The sequence below is a fragment of the Borostomias antarcticus genome (assembly GCF_949987555.1).
Source record: "Borostomias antarcticus genome assembly, chromosome: 24".
Classification (NCBI taxonomy): Eukaryota; Metazoa; Chordata; class Actinopteri; order Stomiiformes; family Stomiidae; genus Borostomias; species Borostomias antarcticus.
Window position 1 is genome coordinate 10,331,229 of NC_140257.1, and position 18,569 is coordinate 10,349,797.

At 42.9% G+C, this 18,569-nt stretch overlaps 1 protein-coding gene across 1 annotated transcript; it reads right to left on the reverse strand.

The window, feature by feature from the left end:
• Window positions 1-1,431: 1,431 nt before the first annotated feature.
• On the reverse strand, window positions 1,432-12,380 carry klhl14 (kelch-like family member 14; the record flags this gene model as incomplete). The annotated part of the gene is made up of 8 exons (XM_084457990.1): window positions 1,432-1,572; window positions 1,859-2,016; window positions 2,187-2,345; window positions 3,183-3,373; window positions 3,678-3,756; window positions 3,865-3,954; window positions 7,400-7,521; window positions 11,512-12,380. 8 exons carry the CDS (start codon window positions 12,378-12,380, stop codon window positions 1,432-1,434), a joined length of 1,809 nt encoding a protein of 602 aa, XP_084314116.1.
• Window positions 12,381-18,569: the final 6,189 nt, after the last annotated feature.

Genomic DNA, 18,569 nt, shown 5'->3' on the forward strand with positions numbered 1-18,569 from the left:
CATCCTTACTTTTGTATTCAACAGCAAATAAATGTTTTTATTATTTTTTGCAAGATTTTGTTTTTGTATTTGATTATTATGTAAGATTGTTTACTGAGTAAAGTTGACATGTATGTGTGCTGTCAGGTCGCATCAAATTCTCCCCATGGAGGTAAAAAATGAAGAAAGAACAGCAATACTGTGCTGTTAGACATATGTTTGACATTCTGAAAGGGAATGCTTAATTCTTTGTCTAGAACCGGTCAGCAAGCTTCCTCTGACAAGACAAACTTCATGCCTGAGGTCTTCGTCCATTCACAGAATTTGTTTCCAACAAAAAGAACCAAGGACAAATACTGTTTTATCAAGTGTTTTATTTTCATATGCTAAAATGCAAAGGACATAACAGGATTTGAGAATAAATCCCAGATAGAGTGCACAAAATGTTCCACTGCAAGCGATAATGTACAAGGATGAAAATCAATGAACACACCCAAAATAATTTGACAGGTTTCAATAGCAAGTCTGGCCCTTCTTTTCTTTTTTCAACTTAGCACACGAGGTGACCATCCCACAAACAGTTTTATTAACCACTCTATGCACATATTCAAAGGTTCACCATAAGTGCATGAAGGACCACTGTGCCCGTTATTTAATTATCTCTCATTTTCGTGAGGACCTATTGAACAAAAATATTCCAATTGTTTTTTGGGAAAAGAGCCCTACCTAACATTTACACGTGAAATTGAACAAAAGAAACCCACAACATATCACCCCAGTGCCTAGTAATGAATAAACGTTTGATTGTACCATCCATAATTCACTTCAGTGCTATTTCGCAAATAATCAGAATCCATGTTGAACAGAACAATTGTCTTGCTTGCAGCTTAAAGAATGATTCATTTGCCACACACTTCAGGCAAAAGTATCTATCAAGCCGCGGACATGTCAGTCACTCAATTTCTGCTTTATAGTATACAAACAAACTGATTTTGGTTGATGAGAAAATTACCATATTAATTCAGTTTGTGGTTGCTCACATTATTTCCAGTGTCAATTCTTTAAACAACACTGCATTCTGTTTGATTGATAGATGCCTCTACTACAAGATACAGATGGATTTGAAAGCTATAATTCAGTTCAACACTATGCGTGCTATATCAAGAAAAGTCAAAACACTCACTACCATTCAAACAAAACTGACATGAAAGTGACCATTTTCTGAGGTTCAACACAGATGAGTTTAAATACATGTATACGTGATTACTTTTCAAACCTTCAGTAGGCAATAACGAAAGTGCTCTTGTCAAACCTGTAAAAAAATAATTTATACACACCCCATCGTCTGATTGGAGGCTCAATCACAAAATTTTGTTGACGACTGTTTGTTCTTTGATGGTCCCTTTCCCCATCACAGCTCTCGGGCTCTCCCTCTGTCTGGTCAGGAGGCTGTTATTTGTTGAAGGGTAAACAGGCAGGTAATATGACTGTGGAGCAGGCTGGGCCGGCCAAGGGCTCCGCTACCTCTCCCTCCAACTCTGTCCATGTTCCTTTCTCCGGGCTGTAGCAGATGGTGGAAGACTTGTAGGCTCCCTGCGACACAGCACACAGCCAGTTGTCAATATCATAATGTCATCGACCGTGACTTTAAATTGCTAAATACCGTCTCTCCTTAAAACCTGTTAAGTCTGTTTTGAAATCTCTCAATGCTCTAGCCAACTACAATGCATGGTGCAGGTTTAATGCTAAGACACAAATAGACCAGTCTGAACACACTGGAACGAGCACAAACAAGCACAATATGTTCAATTTAACATGCCGTGGGTAAACAGTAGGTTTCTCCAAGTTAAGGCCCAGAGGGTGGGAAGGGGGCCCTCACCATGCTCCAGCTGTAGCCGCCCACCAGGTAGATGCTCTCGTCCAGGACGGCACAGCCCGGTCCGCTGCGGCCCTCCAGGATGGGCGTCTGCAGGATGTTCCACTCGTCTCCTTTAGGGTCGTAGCACTCCACCAACATCACGTCCAGATGGGAGAATCCTGAGAGAAGGAGAGGGAGAGACGCGAAGGGAAAACAATGGTGAAAAAGAATCATCATTGTGCTTTTTTGCACTCTTAAAAGACGCTACTGCATATCTTCACTATCTGATCGGGGTCATTGACTTTGACGGGCACCACCTCCTCTCGGATCTCGTCGCTCCATACTGTACCTTTCAAATGGTTGCCACCGATGGCGTAGAGGCGGTCGTTCAGGCCCGCCAGGGTGTGAATGGCCCGCTTTGTGTTCATATCCTGTTTCCTGGCCCACACGTCCATTATGGGGTCATAGCAGTAGAGCCAGGACACATACTCTCCATTGTGGACTCCTCCTGTAACAATTGGGAGTAATACATACTGTAAATACACAAAGCACTGTATGTTACTGCAGCAGTGGGTGTAACAGATACAGTCATCACTCTGAGACAGAACAGGGACAGTGTTCTGACGATGTATGCTACCTATCGTGCGGTGCTACCTAGCAGGCCTTGCAGATGCATGTATATAACTCTGGATAAGAAAAACAGCATTATGACATCTTTCATGTTTTTTGATTAAAAACAGGGTTAAGTGTACTGTAAGAATGTGGTGAGAATATTTTGATTACATCTTTATGTAAGATTTCAGGGATCTTCTATTTCTAATACCAATATCCAGGTTAAAGGACTCCACGCTGGAGAGGTAGCCTGTCTCGTTCCTCCCGCCAATATCCTCATCAAATAATGCTCCCACTACAAAATAATGTTATATTTCACCACTCCATGTATACTGTAAGAATATGGGGAGCATAATTTAATACTCTATTATAACATATTTATGTAAGATTTCAGGGGTAGCATATTTTGCTAGACCAAAATCCTCTATCAAATAATGGTCTTTGCTATCGATTTGCACTACGGTAGCATTTTTCGACAAGGTAGCGTAAATCGTCAGAGCAGGGCCGGCAGTGTGTCTGAGGACATTAGTGCATTCTCTGCATCCACTGCTACGTGACTCCTGCACATCTGCAGGTACAGCACACGGAACATCGGCTGATCCTTCTGTTGATCTAGCCGAGACTGGTGTCAGAATGAAGAGGCCGTGATTATCTTACTTAAGATGAACGGTGACGAGCGAGAGAGAGAGAGAGACAGCGAGAGAGAGAGAGAGAGAGAATGAAGAGCTCTAACCTGAGATGTATATTTTCCCGTTGTGCACTGCCCCGGCGTGGGCGGCCAGGGGCTGGGGGAGGGAGGACACGTAGTTCCACTCATTGGTCTCCAGGTTGAAGGACTCCACGCTGGAGAGGTAGCCTGTCTCGTTCCTCCCACCAATCACGTACAGGTGCTTATCCAGGCGGCAGGCGAAGAAACTGGCTCTCCTGAGGAAGAGGTGTCAGCCAGACAATATCATTAAAAATACAACCAGCTAAATTGGTTGTTCTTGATGTTGTTGGTGGTGTTTGTTCTTGTTGTTGTCTCTTGTCTGTTTATTTGCTCTGATGTAAAGCGACCTTGGGTTTCATGAAAGGTGCTTTATAAATTAAAGTTATTATTATTATTATTATTATTATTACTTTCATTGAACAGTTATCAACAGATGTGAGTGTGTGTGTGTGTGTGTTTGTGTGAACGTGTGTGTACAGTATTTTTATTTTGTTCACATTTTTGTTCATATTGACTCACCGTTCCTGCATGGCCGGAAGTTGTATCCAACTATTGAATCTGGGATCGTAGCGGCTGACATAATTAGTGCTGTGTTTGCCTGCCAAACAAATGTAAGAATTAGCATTAACCATTACCATTAACAATGAAAACAATGCATTAAAAACGTATAGTATTTGAATGTCCGTATTGCAGGTTATTATTGTACCGTTGGGGTTCCACTGGTCCTCACCACCAAGCAGAAGCAGGAAGTTCTCCACCTCAACCACACAGTGATGTGCACTGTTGTAAGGCATTACTAGACGAAAGGAGACACAACGATGGGGAGGGATTCAGGCAGATCTGTCTGTAAACTGATCTTGAGATGGACACATCCAAAACCATGATCCAACGGGTTCAAACCAGTTCAAGCTACAAGCCCGCAGCAAAACCACTCTCATTCGTCATTCCAATTCAACACAGGCGCAAATATGCCCAAGCTAGAATAATTCCTATAAATGGTAAATGGACTGCACTTACAGCGCTTTTCCACCTTAGCGGCACTCAAATCGCTTTACAATGGCCTCTCATTCACCCATTCACACACACACTCACACACGAATGGCGGTAGCTGCCATGCAAGGTGCTAACCTGCTCATTGGGAGCAATTTTGGGGTTAGGTGTCTGAAGGTGTTGGGTGTCTTAGATGTTTCCCTTGTGTATGTTTGCCCCCCCCCCCCTCTTTTCTACATCTCCTCCCCTGCCTAAAATGACCCCATTGAGTTGGAGAGAAATGGTCTTAGGCGACAGTCATAATGAACATGATCATGTTCACTCAATAAATCTCGGGCCCGCTGCCTTTTGAGCGTAAATCAGTGGAATGGTGAAGCCCACCTGTCTGTCTCCATCAGTCATTTCCACTGTCACCTCCCCATCGACTGATGGATCACAGTTGCTGTAGAATTAGACAGCCCTGAATCTCATTTCTTTCCGATCGGCCTCTCTCTGCAATCTCACTCCGGCTTTCTAACACAAGAGGACCCTCTATGGAGGAGAGGTTCCTGTAGAAACAGCTTTATCTTGAATGAGGAGAGCGGGGGGGTGGGTGAGGGGGGATTATAGTTCCTGCCTCCACTGCACCTGAAAGTCTAGACACATGCGAGATTTCCCTACATGCTATTTCATATTATCATTCAGTCAGCATAGGGACTCGGATGAGTGGTCCTTTTTTTCTTGTCTTACACTGAACAACACTTGACACCGCGATGAGGAAAGAGTTCACTGAGGGAAAAATCAGCTTCACTGTCTGCACTGATGGAAAAGTACTGTAACCATGTTTGAAAAAAGCAGGTTCATTCTCCATGATAAAGGTCCAAGCAGTTGGCTTTGTGATGTAGTCCATGTCAACTTTGAGTCTTGCAGCCTTACATCCTAGCCTAGGGGGGCCGATCAGTGATCAACTCAGAATTTGATTTAGTAGTCGTGAAGACAAAATAAAGTTTTAAATCTATTTTCCACTAGTCTTTGTGATATCCTTATCCATTAAACCTAAGCCTGACCCCGGGGTTAGAAGCAGCCGGGGGAGGTGGTGCCGTCCCTGAGAGATGGACAGTAAGCAGTCAGGCTCACTAGAGGGAGTCCCACACCTCCGCATAGCGGCACGCTCGGGGTTGACCGAATGACTCCGCAGTTAAGGCGCCGTCGCTACCTCAGAAGGACTGTAATTTCACATCATGATAAACACCTACCTCCACAAAGCATTGTTTTCATTAACAACAATAAAATAAGGGGGTCAGACAAGATGAATTTTGAAGTGAAAGCGATGATGACGTCAGTCTGATTCAGGCACCAGGCACCGCCTGGCGTGACTGAGTCCCGTGCCTTTGTCCTCTCATTCGTCATGCCTCAATGGGTACACTAGATGGCAAACGTTCCATTAGAACCAGCCAGCAGCAGCAGCAACGGCAGAAATCTGACATGGCAAGAGGGATCAGATCCTTCCTAAATTGTGTTGATGAATGTCTTAATCAAACTCTGTCCTTCTCAGGTTTCGCCTCATTGAAAAGTTATGATTGAATGTTAATAATCTTCTATTCCACATCCATTGTGCGGAAGCTACATCAGACGGCCAGTGATGTGGTAAGGGGGATGATTCCGCAGTTTTGTCCTTGCACTCGGCTACGGGCCATTTGAGTGTTAACTTTTACTTTTTGAATGATGGAAATCCCCATTGACCTTTTGCTTGTTGCACTTTAGACCAATGAGTGTGATGGGTTTAATGGGAAAATGCCATTAGCAAATATCACCAGGGCTACAGGCTGCTCCTGTCCAGTGTCTACCTGTGTGTTTATAACCCTGCCTGACAAAAGATCAGGTAAAAAAATCAGGATTTCACTATATTTCATTATATTTCACTGGTAGCAGTACCCAGAAATAGCTCTCATATTGACAGTGACTGACAGACAAGCTGTGAATTGATATTGAATTGAGTGTGAGTCATAATATCTAAGACCGTTTGCACTGTTCAAAGAAAACTGTAGTTGACATAACGTCATGGGACACAGACCAGCAATAGGAGCACTCCAGGAACCCAGTAGGAAGGGGAGTGCATGGGGTCAGTCTGACAGCAGGTGGACCTGAGCTTAATGTGTATGAATGGAAAGGCATTAGCAGGGTTTGATCCACACCAGACCAGAGGACAAAAACTCGATAAGAGCAGAGATGATGATGCAAAGGACAAATAAGGTCTCCCATTAACACTAGTTTGACCTTTGGAATGTGGCAGGAACACAGTGATGTCTCTCAGAAAGGTTAGCCTAGACAGCTGAGAAAGAGAGCAAGGGGCACTACTGTTTATCTCCAGCCATGTGCTGCAATAGTGTTCTTTGTCTTTGTAAATGTACGATGAATTGAATGAATATATTCTTTGTACAGGGTTTATCTTTCTTTTTTTATTGATTTCTTTGGGTATTCATTGGCAACAATGTAACAGTGTCAGTACTGTACTTTGACACTGAAACAACCTACCAATAAATAGTGAACAATCGCTTTTAGCTTAGAAAATTTTCCCCATTTTAAATTTGAAAGGATATACAATGTCCAAATGATTTAATTGCCTTGTAAATTCAAAACGTCTAGAGGCATCTTTCTTTTCTAAGGCTAAATCCATCTCCACACCTTATATAGTTTTGTAGAGTAGTAAAGCGTCGTAGTAGTACTGTAGCACAGTATAGTCATGTATCTCTTTAAAAGCTGTTGGATGGTTACATGTCATCCTCTATAGTTTCATCTGCACCTCAATAGATCACCAGAGTCAAATGAATCTCGCCATGCGTCACGTCAAGAGGTTTCAGCAAAAACAAGGGAACCCAGGCATAAAGCCCTACAGGGGTGTGAAGTCACGCTCTGATTAAAAACTTATATTAAAAGTGATAGTGATACATCATTACCTCCAGGATTTAAGGAACCCCTTCTCTCATTTTAATCTGGAAATTAACCTGTGCTAGAGCCACAATGTCAGGATTGTCTTTATATTCTGGACGTATTGTCATTCATTGTTATGGAATTATCATGCTTCGTTTAATGAATTGTTGTTGTTGTTGTTTTCGATTACTGCTCATATCCTCAAAAGCACATACCCCTGCATGGCAAAAGTGTGGGTTATTCATTCATCCAATCATTCATTCAGTCAGTTATTCATTCAGTCATTCATTCATCCAGTCATGGCCACAGAAGAGCGTTTGAGAGGGTGGAAGACTACTGACTTGTGAGGATCTTCCATGTCTTCTTCTCATCATCGTAGTACTGGACCAAATTACTGGGCAGACGATCAGGTCCAGGAGGCAAGCCCCCCACCAGCAGCAGCATCCTCCTATTGGAGCGGATCCTATCATGAGGGAGAGTGGACAGGAGTGGAGGAACACCTAGTTATGACATACATCAACTGGAAGAGACACATAATAAGCCAGTGCAGAATAATCCCTGATATTATTCATAGGCTCTGCGTTGCATTGTGGTCCATGAGTGTCTGTATAATGGGTATCTACTGTACTATATAATGATTTGGGTGTCTACATACGTACGGTACATAAGGTGTTCACGATTATCTCAACAACCAACCAATGTATGAAGTTGACTTTCAGCAGGTGTATTTCTCAGGTCCCTAGAACGTGCAGTGTCGTCTGTGAAGTTGCTTGGATCAGGGGTTCTCAACGGACTCTGTCCGGTAAAAAGTAGTTCCACCCGGCAGGATACGTTCTCAACCAATGCTGTGGTCAACCCCATACCAAGATCCATGATGCCAAGGGGCGGCTTATAATTCTACCAGCTAGCTAGCTACAGATAGCCTTCCGTTAGCATTCTAGCTTAATGTAGTAATAAAGAAAGGTCAAAATACCTAACGAACAGAATATGTTTGATATACATTACAGTGTTTCCCTTAGGATGGCAGCGGAGGTCATGAACGTGCGTGTAATCATGTACAGCCGTTGCATGAAATTGGTCTTGATCTAACGGTCAGTAAAATCGACTAAATGTCAAGAGGTGGATATCATTGGATTCCTCTCGGCCTACAGAATCTAGCTATCTGCTTTTGAGCAGTTTGGAGTCGATTACTATCGTAATAAGCATGGAGAATAAACACTCATTGGCCGCTATTCAGTTGGTACAATCCGTTTCTCCATTCATTCTCTATGGTGGCCATTTCGATACCTGTATTTCTGGTTCTGGGGGGATATACAGTAATGGAAGGGGGGTACATAACTGTATCATAACAGTTAATTTTGAACAGGCAAAAATCTTAAAGCAAAATCTTGTGGCCTCTTCAAAATTGATCAGATAGTTGGTTGCTCATCTCTTGACACAGAGTTTTTGGTGTGCATTTGGGTGTATTCATGCATTTGGTGTGCATTTGGGTGCATTCATTTCAGTTTCTGGCGTAGGCCGGAGGTGATGATTTGAATGGTGAATTTTAACTGGATCAGTCAATTTATCTGCTTGTTTTGTTATGAGTAATGCTTTCTATAGAATAAACGCAGAACAACCACAGCGGGTATAAAATCAACTATGTCATGGCGAGTGCATTTTGAACAGAAATAAATTTTAAAGCTAAATCTTATCTACAGTATCTTGATGTCAAGCTGGCTAGTATGGAACTGTTCAGTTTTCAGAGCCTAAGCTAATTTATTTGTTAAATGTAACCAATCTCAGGTGTCCTAAGTGTATGTTTGTGTTTATGCCTGTGTGTGTTTGTATTACTGTGGCTGTGTGCTATTTCTGGAGGGGGGGGTGGATGTTATAATTGCCTTTTAAGCAAGACCCTATACAGTATCTGACTCAACTCTCTTAAAAGGGCCATGCCATCAAAAATGCAGATAGATAGATAGATAGATAGATAGATAGATAGATAGATAGATAGATAGATAGATAGATAGATAGATAGATAGATAGATAGATAGATAGATAGATAGATAGATAGATAGATAGATAGACAGACAGATAGATACCTCAATGGGCACCAGTTATGTAAAATTACGGGTGCATTTCAATTTGAGCATTCTTGATTCAGATTTTGCCATCAGTGTGTAACATATTAGCCTTGACGATTGGACAATAATCAATCTGATGGATTTGTAATGTATCATTTTATGTTCACACAAATGCTATTCAGTCAATAAACATATCCACTCACATCCAAATGTTCAGATCGGCTTTTTCCTGGTTATTAACATTTGGCACCTTTTTGCTTTTGCATGGCTATTACACCCCTAAGACATCTAATCAATTAGCTGTGAAGTCATCATCAGGGCTGTTCTAAAGGGTTCCACGCTGATGAGTAAATATGTCCTGGCGCCTAACCTGTAACATGTCTCCATGTCTCCATTCCACTGGCAGAGGAGGCTCCATGTGACATGGCTCAGCCAATGGCTCAGCATATACCCAGCAGCATGTTTGGAAAGCATGGCATCACAGCCAGACCTTTTGCTCTAGTACATGCATTGCTGTACCTAATAAAGTTCAATGCAATTCAATATTATTGTAGGCTGTACAAAGTTGGTCATTATTTCATTTTTTCCAGCCTTTTTTTCGACTATTTCACGCTTGGCTGAATAGCCATCCTCTCAGTGCATCCTCTCTGCTTCTGCTGGCCCAGTGGTAAGTGTTGGGGGGGGTTATTCATATGCAAATGAACCCTGGACATAGATAATGGTGATTAATTGAGAGGGGAGAAACAGTGGCATGCCATGTGATACTAATTATGAACATTCTTGATTCCTTGTTCGTTTGGGCCCATCTGTGGTTGTCTTTGAGACTTTGTGGTAGTACATGCTACACAGACCTCTCCTCTGTACTGTCACACTTTATATTGGATTTCTACAGGATGTAGAACCACTGTGATCCATAAAATATTGCGAGAAACAGTGAAATTAATCAAGCCATAAATTGCTCTGAAATATAACTCTACAGAGTTTTTGGATTTAAGTAATTTAATTTCAGTTCCTCTATGAGTTTTCTCATTTTACAACACAGGATGGAATAAGGAGATTTGTCTAGCAAAAATATGTACCGTAGCTAGACTAAAATCCAAATTGCTCATCTGCATTTCTGGGATCAGGAAGTTGACAGAATAAAACTTTTTTTTGTTTTCTCAAAGACAGCCCTCTCTGTGAACAACACTAGCACCTACAGAGCACCCCCAATCAATCATCTTTCTGAAAACGTCATTCACTGTCTGAGAGTGCTGATCTTGACAAACCCACAGCACCAGGCCTTGCAGCTTGGCCTGTGTATGGAGGTGAGGCAGGAGAAACAGACAACCTGAATGAGGGTCATCCATTCCTACTGCTTTCAACCTACAGGTGTAAAAAATAACTTGTACCATCAAAGATTATGGCTAATTGGAACAACTGCAAGACAGTGAAGCCAAGAGGGGTAAATAACTGAACATTATCAGAAATCGAAAACATTTCACCAAACTGTGACCATCCTGACATTCTGTTTCTCCCGCAAATCAGTCTGGATACTCTCCATAGAGATCCGTTTGTGCAATCAGCGTTGGTTCTGAGGAATTTGAAATACAAACAGCTACGCTAGGCGGGTTTAGGTGTGATGACAGTGAGGAGCGGTTGAAGTTAGCGTGTGATAGAAGATGATAGACAGATGGCTCATCCAATCCCCTGCCAAGTATTTTTGAAAGTGCCTGCCCTTTTCCAAACAGTTTCCAATGGAGAGTTCCCAGATGGTTATGTGAAGCAAGCCATCTGGTGTGTCAGGTTAACAAACTGCCCTGTGTTCGGCCCTAACCCAAAATAATAATATCACAGTAATAACTGTGCTAATTTAACATCTCTGTAATATACATCAGGTAGGCTAATTGATTCGCTTGTAATGCCATTGTAATTGAGTAGAGTGTTTTCTGTTACTACGCAGTACTGGTGTGGACCAATCACTATTCCTCTAATGTGATTATCATAGCCGTTGTCAACACCAAGACAATTACTAAATCAATGTAATACAATGTGTAAATACAATGTTATGATTTAATTGTAGGCTTTTTTTTATACGGGCATACAATTGAATTTATGTTTAGTATGACATTTTATTGTACATTAAACAGTTGTTCGGGCTCAGCATTATAAGAGTCTAAATAGCCTACTATATACACTTATGTCAACTGACACCTAGAACTATCAACATTGGGATATAGATACCCCCTCTGTCTGAGCATCCTGGCCCTAAACTTATCCCAGTGTGTTACCTATTTCTGTGTGTGTGTGTGTGTGTGTGTGTGTGTGTGTGTGTGTGTGTGTGTGTGTGTGTGTGTGTGTGTGTGTGTGTGCGTGTGTGTGTGTGCGTGTGCGCGCCTACGCACGCTCACCTGCTGGCCAGGGTCTGCCTGCAGTGCTGTCTGAAGGGCATCAGGTGGTAGTTCATGGCGTCCATGAGCAGCTTCTGGCACACGGGGTCGCTCCTCATGAAGTCCACCGACTGCACGCGCTCCACCAGCTCCGGGGCCGGGATCAGGGCGAAGCGCAGCCTCTTCATCAGGTCCGGGGCGCGGCCCATCCGGCTCTCACGCTCGTGCTCCAGCCAGAGCACCGACATCTGGAAGAGCGCCAGCTCCGACTCCACAGGGGGCGGCAGGGCGTCCAGCATGGCGCACATCTCCTCGAAGTTCAGCAGCAGCACGTCCTCCACCAGGTACTTGTTGGCCAGCTTCTTAGTCTCGTCCAGCCCGTGCAGCGCCGCGATCTTGCATATCTGCTTGTAGTTCTGCACCGAGATCTGGTCGTTGAGGAACTGCACGCTCAGCTTGGTGATCTGCGGGATGTTGAGGATCTTGCTGACCGAGAGCACCTCTTCCACAGTGTCCAGGGAGAGGGTCACGTTGGCGGTGTACAAGTACTCCAGCACCAACCGTAGTCCGACAGAGGAGCAGCCCTGGAGCACAAGGTTGTTGATGGGCCGGGTGCTGGCCATGAGCTTGTCATCGGGAGAGGAGGAGGGGGTCCCACTGCTCCCCTGGTCTTTGCTCCCCTCGCTGTTGAGCGAATGAGTGGAGAAGAGAGACCTGAAGTACTGGGAGCAGGACGCCAGCACGGCTTTGTGGCAATGGAACTGCTGTCCCTGGGCGGTCAGAGTCACATCACAGAAAAGCTGTTTCCTCCATAGGAGATTGAGCCCGTGCAGCAGGGTGTCACTGTGTGTTGGGTCAAAGGTGGATGTTCTATCACCCGATCTGGACATGACTTCCTGAATGTGAACGCCACCTAGGCAACAAATAAACCGTGCAGCCATTTAGCCTACCTCAAGCCATTTCGTTAGTGAATAACATAACATGATATCACTATCAGGCTAGAGTCAGAAGGGATTTATCTCCAAAAACTTCACGTTATGCCACGCTTAAATGTTGAATAGATATTCATCCGATTAAACCGGTAAACCATCATTTGTCAGCCGACGACGGGCTATTCTGCATAGGGTTCGGTCGGTAGCCTAACCATTTAAATTTCGTGCTATTCTCTTCATCAAACAACAGAAAACAAAAAACAAACGTGCCACTTATTCATTCTTTCGACGCAAGCTCGTATTAATGGACGCTGCGGTTTGAAGAGCGTTGTCAAAACAAACTGCGAGAGATGCTGCAGCGCTTTCTCTTCGATAACGCTGAAGTTCTTGGATAAGAGAACGGTGGACGGATAATATGCAGTATTCCGCCAACACTTATCGTTCTACTCTTATCTTGCTGCACCCCCACAATGAGGACATTCCATATTCCACAAATGTACGCACGGAGTGATACAAAAGCAATTAGTTTGTACAGCCGTCATCACTGTGCGGATGCCTTTTCCTTTTTACCTGAGTTAGGCAGACGTGAGTATCGAAAATTATTCATTAAATGCAGCTATCCAACAAATATAAATGAAATACGCACATATTTAGATACTTCTACGACGCACATTTGCATATACTTAATGAATTATGTTTGTAGACTTGCTACAAACGTGTGTAGGCTACCTTGTTTCGCTGTCGCCACATTCTTTAAAGCGCCTGTCACAACTAAATGATGTGAGCAGCTTGCCTGAGAACAAGCCAAACTTACCTGACTTCAGAGCTTGTCAAAAAAAATAAAGTAAGGTTCAGGTTCCCAGTATTTTCACTTGACTTTCCTTTGTTCTCCTTTTTTAAGTAGTATCCTTTCCTTTAAAGTCTATGGTCGGTGCCTCAGAATAACCATTGATTCCAACTCATAAAGTCACTATTTCTTGTTATTTGTTGACGTTGATCATTTGTTCTTCTGAATTAACAAGAAGTGTGTGACTGTGAGAGGGAGCTGTGCTTTCTGCAAGAGAAGAAGAAGAAGAAATATACGTGTGACAAATTATGCTACCAAGAAACAACACATCATTATCCTTGGGCCTGGGGCTCAGTGAGTCGTAACGAGAGTAATAGGAAATCCACGGTTGGGGAGAGAAACGGTCGTGCATGGCCGGTGGAGAGAGACCATGCAGGGGTATGGATGCTGGAGAGACTCGCAAAATTATGGCTCAAGGCTATTGTAAAAACTGTCGAGCGTAAATGACTGCGATTTCAAACATCTATGGAAGAAAGAAAAGAGAAAGGGGGAGAAAAACCTAGTCTTTCCCTCGCTGTTATAGAGAGAACCGTCAAGTTTTAGTGCGCATTGCTAATTAGTCAATTTCTCTCTGCCTTCACAGCCCGACGACTTTGCTGCTGAGCTGAAACTGCTAATTTCTGGGACCAGCCTTTTTTTGGCTGTGAACTGGATGGATGAATGGCTTGTCTCGCACAAATGACAAAAAGCCCCTGCCTTAATCTCCATCGCCAAAATAACCCCTCATCTCTTTCTGCTCCTGCTTGTCCTTCAAAAGAAGGTGCTCTATCCAAACTATAGCTTTATCTGTATCCCACTGGGACACTGAGAACAACAGAACGGTTTAAAACAGAATTGAAAATGCATAATTTTACAATGTCAGGTAATCAATTAAGTCCTAGAGAGTCCGCGGGCATCCACATTGCAATAACCAAACATTGTCATCAGCTGATAGGCCTCACGTGCAAGACTTGAAATCTGATGGAGAATCAAGGACAGATTGCATAGGAGCAGCAATAGTCACACATTACAAAGGATTGTTGCTTGGCCTTAGGCCTAGTAGCTGTAGGCCTAAAAAATACAAAGGACTGAAATTGAATAGGGTATGGATCCAACTGTAGCCTATCTGGATGTGCAAGATGTCATCAGACCAAGAGATGGCTCTGTAGAGGTTTGGCTTTAATGTGATAGGTTTGATACACTGTTGGTCATAATGGTACTTGGACTTAGATGCCTCTCTTGTATCTCTTTATAGATGAAACCAAACATTTTTATACAGTATATATACTTCTAAACTTACTACTACTCTTTACACTGATGTGCTAGTTCCTAGTGTGATTTACATTTATTGTAAGGGCTTATGTATTGAAAAGCAAATGCCTCCGAAAGACACTAAAAACATTCAACCAAATCAAATCAAAATATGTCGAAAAGACGTATTAGGTTGGACTGAACTGTCAATTAAATAAAGAGCTCAATTGGAGCAAAAAGCTACACATATACTAGGGATCCCCAGGGACCAGAACTGACAGATACCTTGCGAGTTATCAAATGACAGATAGGGATAAATGGACTTGTTCATGTACTATGAAATAGAGCAACACCATGCCATCATCACGGTATGGAGGCCACACATAGCATTTAGAGAAGATCAAAAGATGTAACCAGGATACCTGGACTGTTTAACTGCTATATGACCTAGCCTACATCCAAAATTGTTGATTTATGGGGACCCTCTGGAGTTAATACATCAGTGTTTATTTGGGAGGATAAAACACATTTTGCTGATCTAACTTCCACCCCCTACAAAAGGACTCAGCATATGACTACAATAGCTGTACATTTCCGTTTTGGAACCAGGGGCTGTTATGTTTGCCAAGACTCAATTAGCACAAAATTACCCCAGTCTCTGGCGAGCTATCCTAGCACTATGAAATGACCGTTTCCAACTCTTTCAGCTCTTTGTGCTCTAGCAACTGAGTCTCCAGAGGCCACTGGTCTTCAGATTGCAGGGCATTTATGGCTGTAGGTTGTTGCAGTGAGAGAGGGAGGGGTCATCAGAGAAGAGAAGAATTTCTAGACTAATTAAACCCTTTGAGACAAAGAATCACAGTACAGTGATTTACAACTCTCTCTAGTTAACCCAACTCATATCTGTCATATCACATGTTTCTTATTCTTTGGATACATAATCATAATGTATTTTTTTTACTAAATACATTCAGAAATATGCACAAACAAACTGAAGTATCAGAAGGAAGTACAGTCAACTAAGTCAGGTGTTGTTAATTAAGAGATTAGATGACTGGCGTCATGATAAGGTGAGGAGTAGGTTTGGGTGGACACTCATGCTAGGGTTAAAGGCCATACTGTATTCAGGTAGTCACACACTCTTGAACCATACCCTGTGGCCCTTAGAGGAAGTAAATGTATGTAGTGGACATACAAGTTTAGTATACACAATAGTTTACAAAACACTGTTTGTTTTTAAGATGGACTGGGGTGTACTTGTAGGCTACAAGCTACAAGTCATATTACACAACCTTATTCTAAAACAGGATTAATACAAACTATAAATACATTTCTAAATAGTATGGACAAATTCTCACCTCATGATCTGTTTATCCATGCTATTAAACACAGTTCTAAGCATCATGACTTGTGTATTCTGTGCTCCTCCAATGTCATTAACAGAAAAACAGTGATGTGTTTATGTTGCAGATCAAAGACGGCATTTAATCTAATCAATCCAGCAAAATAGAACAAGGATAGGCTAGAAGTTGTGTACAGCAAAGTCTTCTGGGCACCAATCCTTTTGCTGGCTGCAGCAGAGGGTATGCTAAGATAGGAAGTATTATTTTCCTAAATGGAAGGTGTCAGATGGTCACGGAAATGTGATCGGCTGTTCAAGATCACTGCTTCCCATCTGCAATTTGTGACGTGTGAAAGATTCAGCCCAAATGTGCCCACCAAGCGGAAATCCTCTGCACTTTCTCTTATCGTGGAAAAGCAAGATAACCAGCCGTTTACAGATCAGGGAACATATCATATTAATATCATGGAGGGGGTGATACCATCTTGTTTGTAAAAATATTTTGTTAACTAAGTGCACTGGTATGGCAACCTTCACAGTGAAAGTTCTAATTCATCTCTCTTCCCCAAAAGTGTGTAAGTTAAAAGTATTTCCCCTTCTCTGTCAATAAATCTAAAAAGGGATGTTAGAATATCCAGGAGAGGTAGCCTACACTGAGTTTGATCACCAATGGAATTTGTTGTCACACAACATCTGAAACATACAGTATACACATTGTACACAGATTACGACTAGATGGATTCCAACACTTTCATGAGAAATAATCATCAATAATAGGTTGTCCAGAGTGTAATCGAAAATCACCACCCATACTCCCGACTAAATGGACGTTGCCTGGGACAAAAGCTGAATTTATAGAGAAGGTCAGGAGTTTAAATGTGATCCATAGAAAGCAGAGTGGGGCCCATTATTCACAGTGCAGAGCAAAGGGATACTGTTTCTATTGCAGCTGCTTACAGATATCCAGTCGTTATGATCTGATCAATCAAATCCACAAATCCTCTTGTTATTGTTAAAGACATATCGCTGGTCTATCAATCAGTCCCTTTAGTATGTTAATAATATGCTATCTCAACCTCTGTGATTGATACAAAGTACTCACTGTATATTGATAGTCCACTTTTCCACTTAACCCAAAGTTAGCGATGGCAGACTCATTGAGAGTGTACCGTGTATTAATTCAACGGCTCTTATTTGTAATTCTGGGAGTATGGAGGGCCTGCTGTTTGAAACCCCCAGATCCTCTCACACATGGCGTAGCCACCACAGACACGGCTCAGAGAGCCAGCCAGCAGCCGGGAGGTGAGCACAGAGAGGAACAGGCGGTGTCCCCTCCAGACTGAGCACAGGAGCAAGTGTGTGTGTGTGTGTAGCAAGTGTGTGTGTGTGTGTGTGTATGTGATTCTCAAATGACAAAGGATAGTGGTCGAGCCATGGTGGCAGGGGAAGGGGCAGGGAGGCTCACCTGGGGGAGTGTCTTGAGGGGTGTGGTGGGGGGACTCAAGGTGCGGGGGCCCAGGGTGGTGCGGAGAAGTGTGTGTGTGTGTGTGAGGGGGGGTTGAGAGGGAGAGGGGAGTGTGGGTGTGCAGTCTCCCCAGCGTGATGCATCTACCTTCAGGGTGGCAGCAGGCGTGGAGTGGGGTGCGCTGGAGCGAGCATGGGCTCAGCGGCGCGGTCACCTAGGGACGCTAAAGCTGCTGTTGCAGGACTGATAGTTATTCCTTGGGAGAATTGCAAGATGAGCCCCTTTGTATTAGCTATCCTCCCCACCCAAATTGTATCGGTGATATTGAGCCCTGAGTGTAGGAGTTTTGGGTGCAAAGGAAATGCCGTACATGTACGCAAAGCAAATGTAGTGGCTCTGATTTTGGCAGTGTAAGACAACTGTCGTTTTACAAAAAATTTGCAATGACGATCCTAATTCATTCAAATATCAAATATGTGAAAAATCTGTCTGTGCCCAAACTTTGTATCATATATCTAAGAGCAGACTGTGCTTCAACTGTGAATTGAATCAATTTCATCAGACTATAATGAAAAGAATCTGTGTATGTCTGTACCTCAATTATCTTGAGAACCAGGCACTGTATGAAGTTGAAATTCGGAAGGTGTATTGTTCAGAACCAAAGGAAGAGCGTGTCGAGTGTGAACTTGTTTGGATGAGCGGCTCTTGATAAAATGGCAAGCAGCAATACCGGAGGCCAAGCAACCTGCCCGTTCGGAACAGGCGCGTTTTGAACGGGCACTACACTAGTGTGGAAAAAATGTTAACTTTCTTGGCAACAACCAACCAACACATTACTCCATATTGATTTGAAATTCTATGATGCTAAGCCTTTAATTTCCAGACGTGTTTTTGTGGTTCTGACTGTTGGAGTCGTATCTTTTAGAAATACCCTGTGTCTAATATGGTCAGCACTCCCAATTATTCACTCCACTGACAAGTGAAACAAATGTTACCAAACCAGTGCATCTGCACTATCTACACCCCTCGGATTCTCATAATAATTAATACAATAGCAAGCTGCTGTTACTGTATCAACCCCAGCGAGAAGCTCAACAACATAAGCTCTCCCATTCTGTAGGAGACATGACTTCCAGTAGTGAGGTCATAGATGTTGTAGTTGCCACCGACCACTGGATTTATGCTCAGTCTAGTTTCTGTGATTAGATGAGGGTCCCATGATAAGGTTATCACACACATCATAACACTGATAATGATGTAGGA